This window comes from Hemiscyllium ocellatum, chromosome 34 (genome assembly GCF_020745735.1).
Source record: "Hemiscyllium ocellatum isolate sHemOce1 chromosome 34, sHemOce1.pat.X.cur, whole genome shotgun sequence".
In the NCBI taxonomy this organism is placed as follows: Eukaryota; Metazoa; Chordata; class Chondrichthyes; order Orectolobiformes; family Hemiscylliidae; genus Hemiscyllium; species Hemiscyllium ocellatum.
In genome coordinates this window covers 13,540,564-13,565,192 of record NC_083434.1, presented here as the reverse complement: position 1 = coordinate 13,565,192, position 24,629 = coordinate 13,540,564, and the positions used below count along the sequence as shown (strand labels likewise).

Sequence of the window (24,629 nt, the reverse complement as noted above, 5' to 3'; positions counted from 1 at the left end):
GAATGAGGAGACTATGCCAAGCAGGCTAAGATAAAAGATAGGGAGGAGGGACGTGGGGAAGGGGGAAATGCGATAGGTGGAAGGAGGTTAAGTGGATAGGCCAGAGTGGTGGTGGGGGCGGAGAGGTCAGGAAGAAGATTGCAGGTTAGGAAGGTGGTGCTGAGTTCGAGGGTTGGGACTGAGACAAGGTGGGGGGAGGGGAAATGAGGAAACTGGAGAAATCCGAGTTCATCCCTTGTGGTTGGAGGGTTCCTAGGCGGAAGATGAGGTGCACTTCCTCCAGCCGTCGTGTTGCTATGGTCTGGCAATGGAGGAGTCCAAGGACCTGCATGTGGAGTGGGAGGGGGAGTTGAAGTGTTGAGCTACAGGGTGTTTGGGTTGGTTGGTCCGGGTGTCCCAGAGGTGTTCTCTGAAACGTTCCGCACAGGACCAGAACCACCATGGATAACATAATAGACAACAAATAATAGTCATAAGGAAAGGCAGGTAGCAACATCTCAGGTTTGAATCCTTGGCAGTGGAGAGCTACCCAATATCAGCTAAGAAATCAGTGTTTCACTAGCATGCCAGTGGAGAGATCTGTTGATGACAGAGCGCTGGAGACTGTCACACAGTCCAGGACTGCCACACAGTCTAGGACTGCATGTTGAGGTATGCACTAAACTGCTGCAAAAGCTCAATGGTGAAAGGCAACTTCCACCGACTGAGGGGTTAGAAACCATGTAAAAAGTCCTCAGAATGTTTGGTGATTTTATTTTGTACATGTAATGTGCACTGAGGCACTTCACAGTAGCACATATTGCAATTAAAGAAATTGATGTATATTGCATATTGTAATAAAAATGTAATAAATGTAATAAAGCTTTAATTGCTGAAAATATTTTCCATTAACTCACTCAGTCCCCCAGAATCTCTAACTCCTAAATACATCATCTTCCTGAAGTCAGATTGTATTTGATACACCATGCCAACATGATCATACATGATCATACATGATCACAGCTAAGGGGGGAGCCTGTAGACATATTGTACTTGGATTAGCAGAAGGCACTTGAGAAGAGTCACATAAAAAAACTCCTGCACAAAGCATGGGTTTACGATATTGAGGGAGGCATATTAGAATAGACAGAAGATTGGCTGCCTACCGACAAAAAAGAAAGAAGGTATGCATAGATGGGTCTATTGTTTGGTTGAGAGGATGAAAAAGAATGTGATCCTGCAGAGGTCTGTGCTAAGACCTCCATTGTTTACAATTTGTATCAATAACTCAGATGAGGCAAATAAAGGCATGACAGCTATATTTACAGATCGTAAAAACAGCTCGGAAAATACTTACGAAGACATATGGAGTTTGGAGATGTAGAGAAAAGTTGAGTGAGTAGGCAAACATCTGGCAGATGGAGTATAATGTGGGAAAATGTAACATTGTTCATTTTGACAGGAAGAATAAAAAAAATGAACAGTAGTACTTAACAGGAGAAGGACTGCAGAATTCTGAGGTGCAGACAGAGCTAGGTATTTTCTTGCATGAGTCACAAAAATACGCAAGCATAGTAAGTAAGTAAAATGACTCTGGAATGCTATCATTTATGACAAAAGATACAAAAGGTAAGGATGTTACAGTTCAGTTGTACAAGGCATTAATGAGATGATATTATGCATACTGTGTGTTGTTTTGGTCTCCTTATTTCAGAACGGATATAAATACATCGTCAGCAGTTCTGAGGTTAATTAGAATGATACCTGATATAAGTGGGATGGAGGAACTAGGCTTTCAGGGATCATCCCTTGCCCCTCCTCTACCTGCATGATTAGGGCAAACAAGGGCCTCCCCACCTATCATAGCTGGCATACTGATCCACTTTCCTATTCAGTAAAGCTGCCTATTTTTCTTGTTAGCTGGCAAATTAATTGATTAAACGGTGACAGATTGATATCCTTAACTGGTCATTAACTGATCACTCAAGGGTCTTAATTGACTGGTCAGGAACATCAACCATGCATCGTCCTGTCCAAAACAAACTATTGCGGTGGCAAAGAGTCAGATATCATGTCACCACTTTCAGGAGGAACCCCAACCACCTTTGGAGGAAAATGTCATTGAAGAAGCAACTGATGATGGACGAGTCAGGGTCAGTACCCTGAGGAACCAGGGCAAGGATGTCCTAGGATGAAATGATCGATTATCACCAGCCCACAACCTCCTTCCTCTGTGCTGGGTGTGTCTCTAACTACTGGAGTTTTCTACTTTTTCCTCACTGACTTAAATATGGCAAATAAATTTGGCTCCTTGATGCCAGACTTAGTCAAATGATCTCTTGGTATCAGAGAGACACAATCATCTCATTTCTGAAATTCAGCACTTCTATCCACGTATGGACAATATGTAATGAGATCTGAAGCTTGGAACTCATCCAACAACCAAACTGAATACACTTACATACAAACATTAAAAAAAAGTACTAATATGCCATACATCGCCTTCAGCCTATCTGCCATTCAGCAATAATAATTTTTGACCTCAACTGCAATTTACTAAGTGTTCCCAATTGCTATTGCTGCCCTCAGACACCAAACATCTATCTATCCTAGCATAAATATATTCATCAGCATATACAATGGTCTAGGATTTCAAAAGATTCATAATCCATTGCGTGAACAGATTTCACACCATCTTGGTCCTTGTGATCAGACTCTTATCTTGAGATAACTTTCTTCCCTGCCTTTGCAGTACCTCTTCCAAAGTACTGAAGAGTGAAGGATTTGCCAGGCTTTATTCCTTCTAAGCTATTTTTTTGCTGTGTAAACTGCTGAGATCTGTGCATGGCAGTGACTTCCAAAACTGCACATCAATGTGCTGCTGTGTTGATCATGCCAATCAGTCTGTGCAGAACCTTGAAGTAGCCTCAGAACAATTGTATGCCCTGCCAGGTTCTGACCCACTGGCACAGCAGACCCAATAGAGGTGGTGGCAGAGTGGTATTTATGCTTACCAGGCTGGTTCCTGGGATTAGAATTAATAGGATTTGACAGGTTAAATGCAGAAAAGATATCCTACAACCAAGGAATCCAGAACCTGAGGGTCACTGATTGTGGATATTGGGGAGGCCAATTTGGACTGAGTTCAGGATAAATTTCTTCACTCAGAGAGGCTGAGCCTGTGGAATTCTTGTTTTATTATTCTTTCTTGAGATGTGGGCACCGCAGGCTAGGCCAGCATTTACTGCCATCCCTAAATGCACATTAGGTAGTTAAGAGTCAACCACATTACTGTGGGTCTAAAGACAGATGTAGACCAGACCAGGTAAGGATGGCAGTTTTCTTCTGTAAAGGAATTAGTGATAGGTTTTCCCCTGACAATCAACAATGGATTCATGGCCATCCTTAGACTCTTAATTCCTGGTTTTTACTGAATTCACATGCCATCATCTGCCACGGCAGCATTTGAACCCAGTTCCCCAAGTCTCTGTATTAACAGTTCAGCGATAATACTACTAAGCTATTGCCTCGCCTTCTCTGCCACAGAAAGGGATTGAGGCCAAAACATTGCATGTTTTCATGGGGATGAATATAATTCTACTGGCTAAAAGGATCAAAGGGTATTGAGCAAAAGTGAGAAAAGGGTAGTGAAATGGATGATCAGCCATGATATTGGTTAACAGGGTAGGCTCGAAGGGCCAAATCGTCGCCTCCTGTTCCTATTCTCTATGTTTGCTTGTAATTCTACTGCTCATGCTCACAGTGACCCAGAATATCTCTCAGATGCCCAGTTTTGAATTGATAAACCGACTGAGTCTATAAAATATAACAGAGTGGTAACGCTACACAATATGATGTGATTACAATGAAAAAAAGGAACTTTATTTCTACAAGGACTGCACAGCAGCAATTCCTAATAAACAGATTGTCTTTGAGAAGTAAATTTGTTAGGACAAAAATATTTTCTCTCTCATTGGTTCTTTCACCACCAGGTGCAGTCTGGTAGTTAGGACATGGTCAATTCAGTCAGCTATAACACTACTGAGCTACTTAGTGAAAATAGACAATATGATCAACAATGAAGTTTAGAACATACACCAGCAATGGGACACTGATTGCAAGGTACGATTTAATGAACAAGACTATGTCAGACTGGTGCTGGACTTTGCTGTAGGACAGCTCTCTAAATTTTGATGATAGTCCTCAGATGTTCGTAAGGAGTATAAAAGTGCGTCTTTTACGTTTCTGGTTCACGTACCAAAGTCGGATTGCTTATTTAGTTTTAATCTTATTCAACTTTCCTGGAGCAATTTCATACAAATTGCTAAAGTGCGAGACTATTTCAAGGAGCAGTAACTACACTGTTGTAGATCTGGAGATAAATTAATGCATAGAACAGACTTAAACATTAATATTTAAAATTTAAATATTTTAAAATATATTTAAAATTTGGTATCCTCGTTCTTTCGTGTATCAAACAAGGATATCTGGCAGCTGGCAATATATATTTGCAAGTATTAAGTCAAATCATTTGCATCCCCCACACACCAAGTGCTTCCAAACACATGAATAATACAAGTGACAAATTGATACATTTCTTGCTTTTAAAATCACAAACACGCTGTCAAAGTTGAAAAGGAACAGCCTTTTTCTCTGAGAGAAACCATGTATAAACTGCACAAATGTGTCCTTAAAACTTACCTTGGAATGACTGTATGGCTCTGTCTACTAGCTCTGCAACTGAGTAACTGGCCAGCTCTCCTCTTGCATGCTTGGTTTTGCAGTACGTGCAAGCATTCAGGCACCTGTAATAGGAAGAACAATACAAATTTAATTCAAAAAAGTCACTAAAATTCACTGTAAACTGGCAGGAAATTAGGAGGGGGAGAAAGGAAAATTTGAAGACCAAATATTTTAAAACCCTTTTTACTAAGTTATATGATCAATCATTAATTAAATGGATTGTCACCTTCCAGCCTATCAAATGTTACAGTTTATTATAAAACATAGGTCTGACTCAGTGCTTTATTCATAAATGTAATCAGGTAAACTAGCTTCATCAAAAAAACACGAAAGATCTGCAAATGCTGGAACTCTGAAACAAAACAGAGAGTGCTTGAGACTCTCAGCACCTGTGGAGAAAAACCAGAGTTAATGTTTTGGATCCAGTGACGCTTCTTCAGAACTTATGGTACAAGGAAAAGGGTGGTTTTTATACAGAAGATGGGGGCAAGGAGATGGGAGGAGAGTAAACAATAGGTGGATATAGAGCCCAAAGGGACAGAGAAAAACAGCTGGACAAAGAAAGGTCATCTGGGGGAATGAATAGTGGTTGACAATGGTAGTGTGTGGCAGCTGCCCAGTAATAAGGCGGCCTGGTGAGTATGTGTGAGATCAAACATGGGGCAAGGTGCTAATGTCTTAAAGTTTTTGAACTTAATAAGAAATCCAGAAGGTTGCAGTTCCCAAGCTGAAAATGAGGTGCTGTTCTTCCATATTGTGCTGAACTTCGCCAGAGGACTGCAGCAAGCCAGAGAACAAGTGGTGTACTGAAGCGGCAAGCAAATGGAAGCTCCGGGTCTTTGAAACCATTATCGATTGTCTGAAAAACTGACCCATCTGATTCACTAATGTGCTTAAGTCTAGCCTACATGATACTCCAAACTCTCAACTTAGCTGATTGTTAACTGCCTTCTGAAATAGCCTAGCAAACCACTGCTAGTTAGGAAAACAAGAAATGAAAACAGAGACCACTAGCAATGACCTTAGCACAGGAAATTACAATGGCAAAAATAGTTCATCTAGGATGTTGTGCCAAAATAGAGACAGCTGTCTTACAGTCAAGCAACAACCTTACACAATCACAGAATCATAACTTGCAGGTAACACCTCTGACACCACTACTGCCTGAGATATGTCCAGTTCCACTTGTCAATGCGTGTAGTCATACATCATTGAAGGTGGTAAGATAGATTGAGTGAGCACTTCATAAGATTGACAACATTCTAAACTTTATTAACAAGGAAATAGAGTATAAAGGCAAAGAAGTTTAATGTAACTTCCTTATGACATTGCCACCCATTTCTGGGTAATCTGCTTTAGGAAAGATGTGAAGACACTAAAGAGTGTAAAAAGGATTCATAAGAATAATTCCAGGCATGACAAGCTTCAGTTATAAAGATAGATTGGTTAAGTTAGAACAGCTTTTCTTGGAGAAGAGAGAGAGTTTTATTTAAAATCATGTGGGGTCTGAACAGCGTAGATAGAGAAAGTATGTTCTCATTAGTATAAGGGCTCAAGAACAAGAGGGCATGAATTTAAGATAAAGAGTAATAGACAATAGGTGCAGGAGCAGGCCATTCTGCCCTTCAAGCCTGCACCACCATTCAATATGATCATGGCTGATCATCCTTAATCAGTATCCTGTTCCTGCCTTATCTCCATAACCCTTGATTCCACTAATAGAACTACTAATGATACAAGGAAAAGGCTTTTCAAGCAAATGTGTGATTGTGATCTACAATGCACTGCCCAAGAGTGTGATGGAGACAGGATCAATTGACCATTCAAGCGAGAACAGTGGCTCAGTGGTTACCACTGCTGCCTGGGAACTGGGTTTGATTCCACCTGCGGGCAACTGACTGTGTGGAGTTTGCATGTTCTTCATGTCTACCTGGGTTTCCTCCAGGTGCTCTGGTTTCTTCCCACAGTCCAAAGGTGTGTAGGTTAGATGGACTGGCCACGCTAAATTGCCAATAGTGTCCTGGGATATGTAGGTTAAGTGGACTAGCCATAGGAAATGCAGTGTTATAGGGATGGGGGTGGGAGGTCCCGAGATGCTGTTTGGAGGGACTCGATAAGCTGAATAGCCTGCTTCCACACTGTAGGGATTTTATTATTCTCATTGGCTTGTTATCGAAAAGGAAAAATGCACAGGGCAACATGAAGATGAGGAGATGTATGAAGTAAGAGGAGCCTAGGAGAGACAGCACAGACACAATGGGCCCAACGGCCTCTTTTGCACTGCAGAAATTCTGTTATAATGTGATACATGAGCAATTTCTAAACAGAACTAAAGGATCTCTGGTTTCAAATGGTTCTCTCAAGGGGCTCTCAAAAGGCAGATTGCAGTTGGACTCAAAATTGACTATCAGAAAAGTGAATTCATTCCAGATGTATCTCTTAGAATTTACAAAGCACACTGTAGTTTTCAGATCTCTTTGTTCAGAAATGGAACAGAACAATTTAGGTTTCCTTTACCCACCTGAACAGTAGATAATTTAATTATAAATGATGATTTAATTAATTTATGTGAACAATATATAGGGAATGCAGTTGCTTTGATTCTCTCAGAATGATTCCTTGCAGAAGTGCAAAGGTTTCAACTTTTCTGTGGAGATTTTGATTACTACTTGCAATCTGTCTTGAAATTACACTGCTTGTGTAACTGCACAATGCCAGAAAATATAATTTGACTTTCACACAGAGAAAAATAAATTTTGACCTCAAAGAAAATGAAAGACAGGTATAAGTACGCAATCAATCCATCGTCAAATATGAATGATCACTTTATCTCTTCCCTTACTTCAACCTTTCTCGTAGATTAAAGAATGAAGATTAATTTTACCTAAATTTAGTCAATTTAACTTTGACCTTCTCCAATAAAGTGTAAAATCAAATGAATACAAAAACCAAAACAAAACAATATTGAGCTGAAAAATTCTACATGTGCTTCGTGAGAAATTCAATGACATTTTCAGAGTAAATAATCCTGTTAGTGTTGAGTTCTAACTTATCGAAAAACATCAAGTTTGGCTTTCAAGTGAAACACATATTTAGGTTTTTTCGTTTCATTGTAATATATGCCATTACTTGCAGTAATTAATTTAGACTAGAGTTTTAAGACTGTAGTTGAGCCACTGGGGGAAAAGAAATGACAACTTATTTTTAAGTACAGTAAAATGATAATGCAAATCATGTAGGGTCTGTGCACAATTACGTGTTAAGAATCACTTTGAGTTGGCTGAGAAAACACTTAAGTAACCCAAGCTGCCTACAAGCTCATTCTAAAAAAGACATGCAAACACATGGCCTTATCCTGTATAGTAAAAGGCACTGAAAAACATAGGGAGTTAGCTCTGGAAAACTCAGTAATCTTTTTCTGCTTAGTGTGTTGCCATTGGAGACTTGGCCATATCATCAATGTAGCTGAATATTAACAGTCTGTGTTTTAATGCAACAGTGAACAAGACTGAAGCATCTCTGCAGCCTTTATTGTTATTTGTCCATGAGATTTGAGCATCACTGACTGGGCCAGCACTTATTGCACATCCCTAACTCTGCTAGAGAATGAGATGGTTAGCTCTTATCTTGGGATGTAGGATATCCCCAGTGCTGCTAGTAAGGGAGTTCCAGGCTTTTGACCAGCAACAGTGATCTTATAGTTTCTAGTCAGGACAGTTTGTTACTTGAAGGGAAATTTGCAGTTGGTGGAGTTCCCCTGCATCTGCTGCCCTTGTCTTTTGGATGGTAGGAGTCATGGGTTTGACAGGTGCTATCGAGGGAGCATTAGTAAATTACTGCAGTGCATCTTATAAATGCCAGACACATTGCCTCAGTGGTGAAGGCAGTGAACGTTGAAGGTGGTGGATGGAGTAGTGATCAAGTAGGCTGGCTTTGTCCTACATGGTTTTAAGCTTCTTGAGTATGATTAGAGTTGCATGCATCCAGATAACATAGAATCCCTACAGTGTGGAAACAGGTCATTTGGCTCAACAAGTCCACACTAATCCTCTGAAGAGTAACCCACCCAGGACCCATACCCCTACACTATTATCCAACGGTTACCCTTGATTAATGCATCTAACCTACATATTCCTAAACATTACGGGCAATTTAGCATGTCCAACTCACCTGAACTGCACATCTCTGGATTGTGGGAGGAAACCAGAGCACCCGGAAGAAACCCATGCAGACATGGAGAGAATGTGCACACTCCACATGAACAGTCGCCTAAGGCAGGAATTGAAACCTGTGTCCCTGGCTGCGAGGCAGCAGTGATTAGATTAGATTAGACTTACAGTGTGGAAACAGGCCCTTCGGCCCAACAAGTCCACACCGACCCGCCGAAGCGCAACCCACCCATACCCCTACATTTACCCCTTACCTAACACTATGGGCAATTTAGCATGGCCAATTCACCTGACCCGCACATCTTTGTGACTGTGGGAGGAAACCGGAGCACCCGGAGGAAACCCACGCAGACACGGGGAGAACGTGCAAACTCCACACAGTCAGTCGCCTGAGTCGGGAATTGAACCCGGGTCTACAGGCGCTGTGAGGCAGCAGTGCTAACCACTGAGTCACCATCCCTGGTGCTGTAAGTGCAACATATTCCATTTCCCTCCTAACTTGTTACTTAGAGATGGTTAGAAAGGCACTGGGGAAACAGGTATTGAATTACCTCTCAAAGAACCCCAAGACTCTGACTTTTTAAATTTAATTCAAATTCCATTAGTTGCCATAGTAATTATCAACATGAAATTTATGCAGCAACTTTACGCACTGGTATTCCACTGTGGAGCAGAGGAAAAAGTAAACAGAAGTTTTCTTAAGTATTGTATCTACATATATAATCAGTTACATTTATTAGCTCAAAATTCTGTTTTATACTGTGGTTAGAAGATATGTGAATTACTGGAAAACAGAAGAATAATGCAAAATCCAATCTCCATGGGCTCAAAGATATAAACTAAAAAAACGAAAGTCTGCAATGACAAACTGGATTCCATAGTACATTGATACAATTAGTTTATATTTTTGAAATGTCTTTTGTCAAATTTCATGCACTTTCCTTTGACATCACTGACACAAACACATTAAAATCTTTCAGTCCAAGCAGTAATGCTGAACATAATCCTAAACTAAACTAGTCTCACCTGCCTACTTGATCCATATCTGATTCAGGTACTTATCCAAATGTTTTTTAAATATTGCCACTGTACCCACATTTACCATTTCCTCTTGAAATTCATTCCACATATGAATTACAGTGTCTCAAAAATTCCCTCATGTCTTTTATTTTAATCTTTTGCCTCTCAGCTTAAACATATGCCCCCAGTGTTAAAATCCCTCACCCTATAGAAAATACACCTGCTATTCACCTTATAAATACCACTCATGATTTTATAAACTTCTGTAAGGTTACCCTTCAACCTCCTATGCTCCAGTAAACAAAAGTCCCAGCCTCTCCTCATAACTCAAATCCTCTATTCCCAACATCATCCTGGTGAATCTTTTCTGAACCCTCTCTAGCTTAATAATAACCTTTACAACCTCAACATGACATCCCAACTCCTATATTCAGAGGACGGAGCAATGAAGGCAAGCGTACTAAAAGCCTTCTTAATCATCCTGTGTACATATGACATAAACTTCAAAGAACTATGTACTTGGACCCTGAGATCTCTCTCTTCTACAACTCTAACCCAGAGCCCTACTTTTGGTTACGTAAGTCCTGTCCCGTTTGTGTTACCAAAATGCAATACCTCACATTTCTCCAAATTATATTTCATCTGCCACTCCTTCGCCCACTGAATCAACTCATCAAAATCTCTTTGTAATCATAGATAACCTCTTGACTGTCCACTCTCCCATCAATTTTGGTATCATCCACAAACTTACTAACAAATATGTTCTCATCTAAGTAATTTATAACAATGACAAACAAAAGTGGACGCAGCACCAATCTCTGTAGAACAATGACTAATTAAAGAAGAAATGCAAATAATTTTCCAAAAATGATCAGAGTTCCATAACAAATGCTTTCAAATCTTGAGGTGTATTGCTGGTTTAATTCCACAGTCAGGGTCACTAAATTTGTTACCAAGTTGAGCAGCATGTTTCAAGGAAAATCATCTTGAAATATATTTCCTCATGGCTGAAAATTTGTACTGACCTAATTCGATAAAAAAATTACAAAAGAAAATTCACAAATGGCATAAAATACATTGTACAATTTCAAACATGCCACATGCTTCATGGAATATTTCGCATTACAAACTGATGTGCCAGAGCATTGGAAAATAAAATTGCATCCTTAAGTACTATGATGCAAGAATGTATCGTGCATACTTTAAAGAAACTTACCCAGTGTTCACAGAAATGATTTCTATCAGCGGGTTTTTCCTTATCTTTGGCAAATCTAGTCTGGCTCCCCCCAACCGTTTACCCTTATCCTTCTTCTGACCCAGTAGCCTCACAGAATGACCTTCAAACAAAATCAAAAAGAAAAGTCACATCACATTTGTTTTCAGCAATTTCAAATCAAAAAAGCAATTTGTTGCTTGTGAAGCAGGTCAGGAAATTTCTTATTTATGTGAAAACATCAGCATCTCTTATATTCCTTTCTCAGTATTGCTATTTAAGATTGCCAAATTTAATAATTCCTTACTCATTCTCTCAAATTTATACTTTCTGATTTACTAATAGTTGGTAAAGCATTGAACAAATAAATACATCAAAATTTTCCAACTCATATAGTTGCATATTACATAAGTATAACTCTTTGGAGGGCAAGTCATTCGAATTTATTGGGTTTTTTTGCGAACTTAGTTCCGTGACTTGAATGAATACTAAATTTTTGTGAAACAACAAAAAAAGTTATTGAAAGTAATATCATGCTGAATAAAACACAAGGGAATAAAAATAAAATTTTAGTGGTGTTACATGACATGAAAAGACTGGTTTCTAGTATTTTATGCCATTTTTATCTTTTTTATGATATATAGGGATCTACATTGCAGAATTACATTTTGCAAAATTACAATCTACCTGACAGCAGGTATAAACCAGCAGCAACTGTAATGAATATCCATTTGTTCAACAGTCCATTTGAGCAAGTTACAGTGATTAGTCCATTTCAAGCAAAACAAGTAAAATGGTAGAAATATAATTTTGACCTACAGCAATGGGACTTTGGAGTAGGAGACAGTAATTCCCTTCACAAATGTTACATTGAACACCAAGTCAACCTCATCAGCTTTCAACTTCTAATAGTTATCTTGAATCTCTTTGTCTATACTTCAACTCCCAGGGCTTCATTAGGCTTGATTAATGTCAGGATGAATTTTGACACTTTCTAAATGTTATAAGAATTTGCATCTCTATTACAACACTTCTTTTATTTTTTTTATTTTTGTCTTATACATGATCTCCATCACCCATTTTGTTTAGATTCAACAGATGAAATCATACACAGGCCAACTTTAGAAGTAGCAACTAAGTCCACCTCTGTGTGGCACTGAAGTCACAAGCTGATTTTATGCCTGTCTGAGCACTAATTAGTACAAAAAGCTCAGCTAAATAAAGAGCAATTCTCAAACCTCAGCAGCAACTGGGAGTGATGGCTACAGCCGCCACTGCAGCCAGTTCCCAATATCTATCAACAATGGAGCATGTTTTTAAGGAAGGTTGTTGGCCAGGGGCTTGTGCAAGGGCAGACTGGGAATCAGGAGGCCAGCACGGGACATGCACAGTTAGGTTCAACCAACGGGGAAAGAAGTCCTCTCTCCTCAAAAAGGACTTTTTCACGCAGCTGCAAGGTAATAATTCGTTGCCTCACCACATTGGGAGAAAGAGAGGACCGCAGATGCTAGAGATCAGAGTCAAAAAGTCTGGTACTTGAAAAGCACAGCCAGTCAGGCAGCATCCGAGGAACACGGGAGTTATCATTTTGAGCATAAGCTCTTCAACAGGAACGTGCTTATGCTCTAAACGTCAACTCTCCTGTTCCTCCGACACTGCTTGACTAGCTGTGCTTTTCCAGCACCACACGTTTTGACTCTGGCCTCACCACATTACTTGGGAAGCATCTATACTGCTGCTGGGAAGAGGTCCGTAAGTGGCACTACTTGACCACATTCGGGTCTCAATTAACTCAAGTACAAGGAGGCTGCTTGGTAAAATCCTAGAAGCAGGTAGTTGACAGGCATGGTGTCACAGCCAGATCACCAAATTTTACATTGCATATCTCATGAAATGTAAATGAGTTGTCAAATGGTCTGCAACTGCAGGGAGCAGCACTTCTATATCACAACCAGTCTCAAGTGCTGTTTTCCATTCTAACAAGAGTTCCAAAATTGAAAATGCAGGCTAGTTATCCAAATTCCTTTTATTCATCAAAGCATATAGAGGGATGTATGATGTCATGACAGACTTTACTGATTTTTATGTATCAGAAATTCTTACTTCAAATGTAACTGAAAGTTAATTTTTCAAATTTAAAGATTCATTTGGAAGAACTGACAAATTTTGTTGAGTTTCCTTCATAAATCAAAACCAGTAGTGAGAGCAAAGATGGAGATTACAGCCAACTTTGTACATTTTATACTACAGCCCATATTTCCAAACAACAGCGGCACTTCCAATTATGAAGGAATTTTTGAAAGGAAACAAGATCTTTTGTAGCATGTAATGTATATGCTGAAACTACAGTGAGAAAATGTGATGAACTAGCAGATTCCATAAGAATCAACTCATGCATATACTCAATACGCAATAGTCAAGTGTTTAATGATCAGATTTTACTCATTCTTGTACTGGATATGAGCACCCCAACATTTGTTGTCCATCCCTAGTAACCCTCGAGTAGCTGATGGTGAGCCACCTTCTTGAACTGCAGTACATATGGTGAGGCATACAAAAAGTGCTATTAAGGAAGGGATTTGCACAACTGTGAGCCAACAATATTGAAGGAATGGTGAAGTCAGCACAATGCGTGACTTGGAACAGAATGTGCAAGTGGCAGCATTCCATTACATTTGTTATACTTGCACTTCCGGTGGTAGAAGTCCCTGTCAAAGATGACTTGGCATGTTGCGAATTGCATCTTGTAGATGGTATACACTGTTGCCACTGTGATCTGGTGGTGAAGCTAATGAGTGTTCAAAGGAGTGGATGAGAGGCCAACTAAGAAATTGCTTCATTCTAGATACTATTGATCTTCTTGACAATAGTCGTAGTTGCAGACACCCAGGCACGTGAGGAGTGCACTGTCACACTTCCAACCTACGGTTTGCAGATGATAGCCAAGCTCTGAGGAATCAATGAGGAAGAGATGTGTTACTGGTTCCAAAATTTCAAGCTTCTGGCTTGCTCTTGCATCCACAATGCACATAAAAGATAAAGTATTTTTGAGCATTGTTAAAACTGAGGGTAGCTAGGAAAAATGTTTTTTATACAGAAGATGAGGTGGTGGTGGTGGGGGGTACTGGGGTTTAATGAGTAACCAATAGGTTGAGATAGAGTCCAAAGAGTTGGACAGATAAAGAGTTGGTCAGGCTAGGAGGATGAATAACTATAAATAAGGTCTGTGACTGGCTAAAAATGGGTTATATGTAATAGCAAATTATGTGATAAGATCTGGAATGTGGAGATTTGGGTAAGGACATGGGGAGAAGCTCAGGTCCTAAAATTGTTGGCTTTTAATGTGGACTGTTAGTAGCTAACAATGGATTATGTGTAAAATCAGACTATATGTAAAAGTACTAGTTGAAATGAGAAACAAGTAATCTAAGATTACAAATGTAATGCTTTTAAAGCCTGTTTCTATAATTATTAGCTATGCTTTATTCCTACCACTTAACGTGATTAGTCTTACTTAGTTTGTGGAGGGGAAACTCCACAATAATGTATAGCATCATTTATGGGTCTGTAAAATTGCACAAAGGTTAATTAAACTGAACCTGGCTTGTCCAAATCTGTTTAGCAAGGAGCCCGTTACCTTGGTCATTCAAAGCCTGACATTCAACAGATGGGGTTTGTCATCAGGAATTTGTTGGTAACTTCCCATGTTTCCAATTCCTTTGTCCAAAAGATGCTTGCTTTTGGGTATTTCTCAAGAAAATTGCCCCATATGGAGTGCTAAGAAGGAAGGCAGTCAGTGGGTAGATTGACAAGACTGTCATGAAGTGATTAAGCAAGGTGCAACATGAATGGGTTTCTTTTGGTCAGTCAACGAATGTATGGGGAGTGGTGCTTTTGAGAACACAAAGCCAGGGGAGAGGTTTGCAGGAAGGGTTCCAGGTATTTTCTGAATTGTTGCATTCAATTCAACATCATCAAGATTTGTGTATGATGACCTACCAGACAGGCTCACAGTATTCCACTGCAGAGTATGATAGGGTATGTCCTGTGATTCAGAGTGCTGTGGCAGCTACAACTCACTTTGATCCAGCAACAGTATTGATTATGTCTCTGGTTTTGGCCAGATGTTCTTTTCAGAATAAAGCCCTATCAAGAATCACTCCCAACTATGTTGGATTCAAATGATGCTTTTGCCTTTGACTATCCCCAGACAGGCAATTCTATTTTGCTACTGGCATTACCATGGTGGAATACATGGGATAAGGTCTTAGATGGATTCAAAGGGAGATGCCATGTTTTGGAGCAGATTTTCATCTCCGTAATGTCTTCATTGAGGGTGTGATTCAGGGTCCAGAGGGATGAGGCTTGGGTGGCATAAGCGATAACATTAGCAGAGATAAATTTGCAGAACATAGTTGTTGACAGCTAACCATATATACTCAAGTAATAGTCAAATGTTCTTGCCTACTTTCTAAGGTTAAATTTATGGGGTTGACTATTACATGGATACTATTTTTGAGGGGCTGAAATTCATACCGTATCACTAGTAGAAGCCCAATTAATCTTTAAATGAATAAAGAGGAAAAAAGAATTATGGTAATTCTTAAATACCTGGACCAGAACACAACAGCCAGCGGACTGGAAGACCGGGAGCAAAGCAGACTGGAAAACTGGAGCAGAATGTGACAGCCGGCACAATGACTCATAAACATTGTGCAAGTGAGGACTGCAGATGCTGGAGATCAGAGCCGAGTTTGGTGCTGGAAAAGCACAGCAAGTCATAAACATCCGAGGAGCAGGAGAAACAACAATTCGGGCAAAAGCCCTTTATCAGCAAAGTGGCTTATGCTTGAAATGTCGATTCTCCTCCTCCTCGCATGCTGCCTGACCTGCTGTCCTTTTCCAGGATCAAACTTTTGACTCATTAACGTTCATTTGTCATCTGTGCAGAACTAGGGTCAATTTTTACACGAGATATATGGAAAATGCCAAATTATTTGGCCAAAAATAGGGAGCCAACTATGACAGGAGATCAACTATTACTCAAGTACATACAGTATATTGTATATTGAACAATGCTCACAGTGCTCAGCCCTGTAGTGGTCATGGATCAGTGTTTTCCACAGACTTCTCCCTTGTTCAAGGGGGATTCCAAGTACTCCGTAGCAAAGAAATATTTCAACAACTGTCTCAATTCAAGTTGGAATCACTTAGGATTATTTTTAAAGCAGGCAGTGTGCCACACTAAATTATGGTGCTAATGCTCCTCAGAGCTGCCCACACGTCTTCAGCTTCTTTTGGAAGCTATTTTTGATGAAGTTGCTTAAGTGCCAAAAGTGTTCACATATGCTTATGAACATCAGCTTGGTCAATATTGAGGATGGTCTATACTTGTAAAGATATGTACTGCAAGAGAAGACACTCAAAAGATCTTAAAACACACAGAGCATTGTGAAATCGGTAAATAGCTGGCTGTCATTGAGAGAATATCACTGGGTTTTGGAATAGTAATGATGTTTGTAAAATGCCATACATTCAAGAATAAGTTTAAGCTGTTGATTCTTGTGTAGGACAGAATAAACCAAGCACAAGCACAATGACCAAGTTGTTTCAAGAATCTTGAAAAAATATTGTCAATCCCTCATGTTCTGCCATGTTTAGTTGCCTTAATACCAATTCTACGATCTTGGACATCAGGCATTCTGCCGGCATTTTATTAGGTCACTACAGATTATATAGTTTGGTTTCTTTTGCAAAGGTATCCTTTAAACCTGAAACAGATGACTGACAACTTGGTTCAGGGATAATGATTTCGTTCGGGTGATTTTTTTTTGGCTAATCAGCACAGTCACAAATCAGGCTTCAGCACTTCCAAAAGGAATGAGTGATACTATGTTCTGCTTTAAATTTCCTCCCCTGTTGAACAGCATGCAGCATAGAGAAACTTGATGAGATGCTCTGTTATATCAAGATTACCATATGACTTCTGTACCTTTAGGAATGGCATGGGATGGGTCAGCAGTCATGAGGGGCAGCTGTGCAAACAGCTTTGTAAAAGGCACCACAAAAGTACTTATATGGTTCTTTTATATGTTTATTAAAAGGTGTAGTGACAATGATGGGATCAAAGGCTAGGTGCATTTTCAATAAACTGTTCAAATGTAAGTATCTTCCCATCTTTCTTGGCCTGTTGATGACAGGAAGGCAAAGGCCAATGTGAACGAGCGATGGCCTGTGTGAAGTGCATAGCAAGTCATCTAGAACTAGGCAACGTGCTGATAAGAATATGACTGTTAAGGAAAGTGACCCAGTACAGTTCATGTGAGTATTTTCAATACCATCTGGTTGAATGGAACACTCCCCATTGTTTGGGATATGTATCAGATTGATTTAACATTGAGGAAACTCTTGTAGTTGTTCACCTCCTGTCTGGTACTAAGTAATCCCATGCAGTGTAGTGGTTGGAGATAGAAAAGGTGAATGCAAATGATCAGTTTGCTCTTCAAATAGCTGTCATGGATTCCAAATGCGTAATAGTCCACTTCTGTGCCTAAAATGATTCTATGGACGTAGCTGCGATGTATACTTCTATAAGATGCACAGCACTAATTATTGCTTTGAGAATAGCTCACCAAAACCTACGACTTCTAACTCATGGAACAATCAAATGGGATGTCTCTCCTGCCAACTTCCACTCTAAGTCGCAAACTATACTGGCTTGAAAATTACTACCATTCCTTCATCAGCGTTGGATGATGATCCTGGAACTCACTTCCTGACAGTCCCATGAGAACATCATCACCACTTGGACTGCATCTGTTTGCAAGCTTACCACCAATGTTCCCACTATTTTTTTTCTGCACTGATCTCTGAAATCGGTGAACAACAGTAATTTCTGTCATGCTGTGAATATTGCAAACCCTTAGAGTGGCTGCACACATTGATCAACACAATCTTCTCAAGGAGAGGCAATAAATATTTGTCTACCCAGTGACACCAACATTTCAAAAGTAAATACTAAAAAATGGATTGAGGGATGGGGTAGTAAGCAAAAGGTCTCTCAGCAGATCATATTAGCACAGGATGTTCAGGGAGCAAACTTCCTTGCTGACTTTCCACAACGTCAGAGTTGTCTCAATACTCTGAGAAAGTCCTTACTGAAATCTGACAATCTTACAGCCACAAATTCTACCTCAAAAAAGCAATGGCTATATTGCCAATGGTTGCAAAAGTGAGCATAGTTCTGTACTTCTATATTTCTTTCAAACTGCTACTGGAGATACCACTAGCAACTCTCAGTTTACAGTACACTGCTGCATTAGAACGGTCATCGCAAAGAAACAGAAGTGGCAAGGTAGAGTAAAAACAGTCAGGAAAAGAGAATGGAGGGAGTGGAAGAAGAGAGGAAGGTGGGGCTGAAGAGGGAAGAGGATAGCAGTGCAGGGAAGGAAGATGGGAAATGACAAATTAGAGTAGGGATGAAGGGACACGAGGATGAGATGGAGAGGAAGAGAATGAAGAGGAAAAGAATGCAGATGAAGGGGAGCAGAAGCTGAAGGCAAGTTAGGAGTGCGTGGGCGAGGAGGCAGAGATGAGGATGTGAGGAGTGGATAGGGGTGGACCCATACACTTCTGTGGATCTGACCTTCATTGGCCTCTAGTTAAGCAATTCCTTGCTTTCCTATGATTAAGCAATCTTTTCTCTTTTCTATGTCAGAATCAGTTGAGAACTGAGTCCCGGCACTTGCTTTAGCCATGATGCACCAACTTTTTCAGAACACATGCTAGCTTTAGTCCAATTTAATAATATTGGTTGACCCCCCTGCTAATGCATGCAGTCATTGAACACATCATGTATTATCTGTAGCAACTCAATTAGCAGGCAGTTCAAGGTTACTCAGTTGGTTAATTTGCGCATTGTGAACTCCTCCATTTTCAGAGTCTCTTCAATTTAATCTCCATACTGTGCTGAGTAAGAGGAAAATTAAAATCCTTGGTAGTTCCATGGTAGTTGATGTTCACTGTCACACAACAAGTATTGAATTGCAAGCAAATGTGAAATATTTTGTTTCCGTGGAACCACATTTTGTTAGAAGTTAAAAGATGGGCAAGCTTAGATGGGGTGACTAAAGTAACATACATAATGCACATGTGCAATGCTCATGAAGTAAAACACTGGGAAGTCCTCATCTTTGAGTGCAGCTGTGAAACAGTACAGATTTAAAGATAATTGCTGAATTGCTAAATTTCCTCTCGGTCTCCTCTCAAAAGCTCAATGTAGTAGGAACGAATTCTTCAGTACTTAGTGCTTGGATTGCAAAGTATAGTATTGCAACATTCTTCTTTTCTATCATTTTCAGTTATGGTCATCACGCCACAAACAATTATTTTGCACATGGCATTAGAGGGAGCAACAAATTAGAAGTTCTGAAGCCAGAAGCTAAAGGCATGATTTGGAGAATAAAGGCAAAGAAATGTGTAAAGGAATTCAATGTCTCACAAACACCAAATTCCTTCAAAAATCTAAAATAACTAACCAAGTAAGATACTGAGGGAAAGACATCTTTAGAAATAGAAAAATGTTACTATGTAATCAATTTGATATGATATTTATTCCAAAGATCGAAATATAATTTGACAAAGAATCAGTTAGAATTGAAACGTCAGCTCTTTTCTCTCCTTACAGATGCTGCCAGACCTGCTGAGATTTTCCAGCATTTTCTCTTTTGGTTGGAAATGTAATTATTTTTTGCAAATTTGTCTATCCACATGCAAATTCCAATATGGGCACTTTAAATGAATTATACATGATGATGCTCCCATTTCTGTTTTATTCATTAGATACAGAAAGCAAGCATATGGCTGCAAACATGTAATATTTTCATAGAAGTTCAAATCTGATTAACATGCAGCCTTTCATATTACTTATGGTAGGTCTGTAACTATAAAAGAGAATCTGAATAAAATGAGTTTGATTTTTTTCAAAAAAAAACACTGAAGCTTCGATTGCCCGAAATGGGATCAAATCAAACGGGTGTTACCCTCTTGTCTCTCTCAAAAATCAGAGTTATGGTCAAAGAAAGAGTTCAAACATGCATTATGCCATTCAATACAGGTAAGTTTAGATACATCTATAAATTTGGGTAGTAATGGATTTAATGCAAAAACTGTGTTTTAAAAATCTAAACTTTGCACTCTTCCATGGTACTAACCAATAATTTTACGGTGAATATGATTCAGATCATGACATTTTGTTTTTAAGATATTATTCTACTTCAGGAAACCATGATTTGAAACATGGAAACAAATGAAAAAGTTTGGTCTGAATAACTTATCAGATAGGCTGGGAGTCCCAGGTCAAAAAGAGTCCTATTACATCGCTGGGATGATGGTTAAACATTTCCATACCTGTGGAAACAGGAGCCTCATTAACAATATCTTGAGATGGTGATCTGAGCGGGCGAGAGAGGTGAGATGGGGTGGGTTTTTTAAATCATGTTATTTCACCACATCATAAAAGGGTGAAGGGAATGTTTCAAAGTATTCACATACTTTTCATATTGCTGGACAGCAAAAGTTGAAATAATTAATTTGCAATCCTATCTGGCAACATATTGTGTGCCATAGTCATGGAAATGGATTCAAAGATGAAAGATCTATTTTTATTCACTAAATCTTGCAAAAACATTAAAACAATCAGAAATCTGAGCACAGGTAAGCCATCTGTCCCCTCAGACTAGCCCCAGCATTCAACAACATCATGGCTGACCTAAACCAGGACTCAACTTCTTGTACATAGCAGCTCCTCATGGCTTTCAGCTCCCCAATCTTTCAAAAATCTATTGCCTGTTTAAATACTTGCAGAGATCCAACCTCCACAACTCCCAAGGGTAGAGAAATCCAGACATTCACAACCTTCTGGTCTCAATTTTATGTAAGTATCCCTTATTCTGTAACTTTAAGAGAAGGACGGATTGCACCTGAATTGGAATGGGACTAATCTACTGGCAGGGAGATTTGAGAGAGCTGCTCAGAAGGATTTAAACTAGTAAGTGAGGAGGGGGGTGCAGGGAGATAATGAGGAAAGAGATCAATTGGAGACTGTACATTTGATAAAAGAAGTGATTCAAACAGTCAGGGCAGGCAGGGACAATTCAGAGAATAAGGTAGGACTGATAAATTAAGCTGTACTTATTTCAATGCAAGAGGCCCAACAGGAAAGGCAGATGAACTCAGGGAAGGTTAGGAACATGGGACTGGGATATCATAGCAATTACAGAAACATGGCTCAGGGATGGAGGGACTGGCAGCTTAATGTTCCAGGATACAAATGCTACAGGAAGGACAGAAAGGGAGGCAAAAGAGGAGGGAGAGTGGTGTTTTTGATAGAGGATAGCATTACAGCTGTACTGAGGGAGGATATTCCTGGAAATACGTCCCGGGAAGTTATTTGGGTGGAACTGAGAAATAAGAAAGGAATGATCACCTTACTGGGATTGTATTATAGACCTCTAATAGTCAGAAGGAAATTGAGAAACAGATTTGTAAGGAGAGCTCAGCAATCTGTAAGAATAATAGGGTGGTCATGGTCAGGGATTTAACTTTCCAAACATAGACTGGGACTGCCATAGTGTTAAGGGTCTAGATGGAGAAGAATTTGTTAAGTGTGCACAAGAATCTTTTCTAATTCAATATGTGGATGTACCTGCTAGAGAAGGGCAAAACTTGACCTACCCTTGGGAGGTAAGGCAGGGTAGGTGACTGAGGTGTCAGTGGGGAAGCACTTTGGGGCCAACGATCATAATTCTATTAGTTTTAAAATAATAATGGAAAAGGATAGACCAGATCTAAAAGTTGAAGTTCTAAATTGGAGCAAGGCTAATTTTGACGGTATTCGGCAAGAATTTTCAAAAGCAGATTGTGGGCAGATGATCACAGGTAAAGGAATGGCTAGAAAATGGGAAGCCTTCAGAAATGAGATAACAAGAGTCCAGAGAAAGTATATTCCTGTCAGGGTGAAAGGAAAGGCTAGCAAGTGCAGGGAATGCTGGATGGACTAAGAAATAGAAGGTCTGGTTAAGAAAAAGAAGGAAGCATATGTCAGGTATAGACAAAACAGATCAAATGAATGCTGAGAAGAGTATAAAGGCAGTAGGAATATACTTAAGAGGGAAATCTGAAGGGCAAAAAGGGGACATGAGATAGCTTTGATAAATAGAGTTAAGGAGAATCCAAAGGGTTTTTACAAATACATTAAGGACAAAAGGGTAACTAGGGAGAGAATATAGCCCATCAAAGATCAGCAAGGCAGCGTTTGTGAGAAATCTCAGGAGATGGGGAGAGACTAAATGAGTATTTTACATCAGTGTTTACTGTGGAAAAGGACATGAAAGGTATGGAATGGAGGAAAATAGATGGTGACATCTTGAAAAATGCCCCTATTACAGAGAAGGAAGTGCTAGATGTCTTGAAACGAATAAAAGTGAATAAATCCCCAGGACCTGATCAGGTGTACCCTAGACCTCTGTTGGAAGCTCAAAGTGACTACTGAGTCCCTTGCTGAGATCTTTGTATCATTGATAGTCACCGGTGAAGTGCCGGAAGACTGGTGGTTGGCTAATGTGGTGGTAATGACAAGTCAGGGACCTATATACCAATGAGCCTGATGTCAGTGGTGGGTAAATTATTGGAGGGAATGCTGAGGGACAGGATGTACATGCATTTGGAAAGGCAAGGACTGATTAGGGATAGTCAACATGGCTTTGTGCGTGGGAAATCATGTCTCACAAACTTGATTGAGTTTTTTTTGAAGTAACAAAGAGGATTGATGAGGGCAGAGCGGTGGACATGATCCATATGGACTTCAGTAAAGCGTTTGACAAGGTTCCCCATGGAAGATTGGTTAGCAAGGGTAGATCATACGGAACACTGGGAGAACTAGCCATTTGGATACAGACCCGGCTCAAAGGTAGAAGACAGATGGTAGTTATGGAGCGTTGCTTTTCAGACTGGAGGCCTGTGACCAGTGGAGTGCCACAAGGATCGGTGCTGGGTTCACTACTTTTCGTCATTCACACAAATGATTTGGATATGACCATAAAAGGTATGGTTAGTAACTTTGTAGGTGACATCACAATTGGAGGTAAAGTGGACAGCAAAGAAAGTTACCTCAGATTATAACAGGATCTTGATCAGATAGGCCAATGGGCTGACAAGTGGCAGATGAAGTTTAATTTCAATAAATGTGAGGTGCTGTATTTTGGGAAAAAAAATCTTTAGCAGGACATATACACTTAATGTTAAGGTCCTAGGGAGTGTTGCTGAACAAAGACACCTTGCAATGCAGTTTCATAGATCCTTGAAAGTGCAGTCACAGGTAGATAGGACAGTGAAGATGACATTTGGTATGCTTTCCTATATTGGTCAGAGTATTAAGTACAGGTGCTATACAGGACATTGGTTAGGCCACTGTTGGAATACTTCATGCAATTCTGGTCTCCTTCCTACTGGAAAGATGTTGTGAAACTTGAAAGGGTTCAGAAAAGATTTACAAGGATATTGCCAGGGTTGGAGGATTTGAGCTATAGGGAGAGGCTGAATAGGCTGGGACTGTTTTCCCTGGAGCGCCTGAGGCTGAGGGGTGACCTTATAGAGGTTTATAAAATCATGAGGGGCATGGATAGGATAAATAGACAAAGTCTCTTCGCTGGAGAGGAGGAGTCCAGAACTAGAGGACATAGGTTTAGGGTAAGAGGGGCAAGATATAAAAGAGAACTAAGGGGCAACTTTTTCATGCAGAGGGTGGTACACGTATGCAATGAGCTGCTAGAGGAAGTGGTGGAGGCTAGTACGATTGTAACATTTAAAAGGCTTCTGGATGGGTATTTGAATAACAAGGATTTGAAGGGATATGGGTCAGGTGCTGGCAGATGGGACTAGATTGGGTTGGGATATCTGGTCGGCATGAAGAGTTGGATCGAAGGGTCTGTTTCCATACAGTACATTTCTACGACTCTATAATCGTGTTCCCAAGTTCAGGACTCCCCCACCAATGGAAAGAACCATAGCACGGTTACAGCCCACAAACTTTCTGCTGCAGCAAGTCACCTTTTGACACATCTTGCCTTTTCTCCGTAGCCCTACAAATAATGTCTTTTCAGATAATTGTCCACTTACCTTTTGGAAAGTGTGATTCAATCACACAGTGCATTTGAGATCCTAAGCATCCACTATATTTTTAAAAAAATTTCTTCATATCAGTGTTGCTTCTTTGGTCAATCACTTTTCATTGATATCTTCCGGTTCTCAATTCTTCTGCCAATACAAAATTACTCCTTATCTACTCCAACCCATGACCTCAAAGTTTGAGAACACCACAAGTTTCTCAAATCTAGGGAAACAAAGCTCCTCATCCCCAGAATCTCAATCTTTTCTACATCCTCTCACATGCATTCATATCCTTCCTAAATTGGGATGCCCAGAAATGGACACAAAATTCCAGTTTA

At 39.9% G+C, this 24,629-nt stretch overlaps 1 protein-coding gene across 2 annotated transcripts in view; it reads right to left on the bottom strand.

Annotated features, from left to right (window-relative positions):
* The window catches only part of cdkal1 (CDK5 regulatory subunit associated protein 1-like 1), a 581,619-nt gene that overhangs the window by 386,148 nt on the left and 170,842 nt on the right, over window positions 1-24,629 (bottom strand). For both annotated transcript variants that reach the window (XM_060849921.1, XM_060849920.1), the window contains exons 7-8: window positions 11,128-11,248; window positions 4,681-4,784 (exon numbers count right to left, since the gene is read on the bottom strand). In XM_060849921.1, coding sequence (XP_060705904.1) covers window positions 4,681-4,784; window positions 11,128-11,248 — 225 coding nt within the window. The remainder of the gene's footprint in view (window positions 1-4,680; window positions 4,785-11,127; window positions 11,249-24,629) is intronic.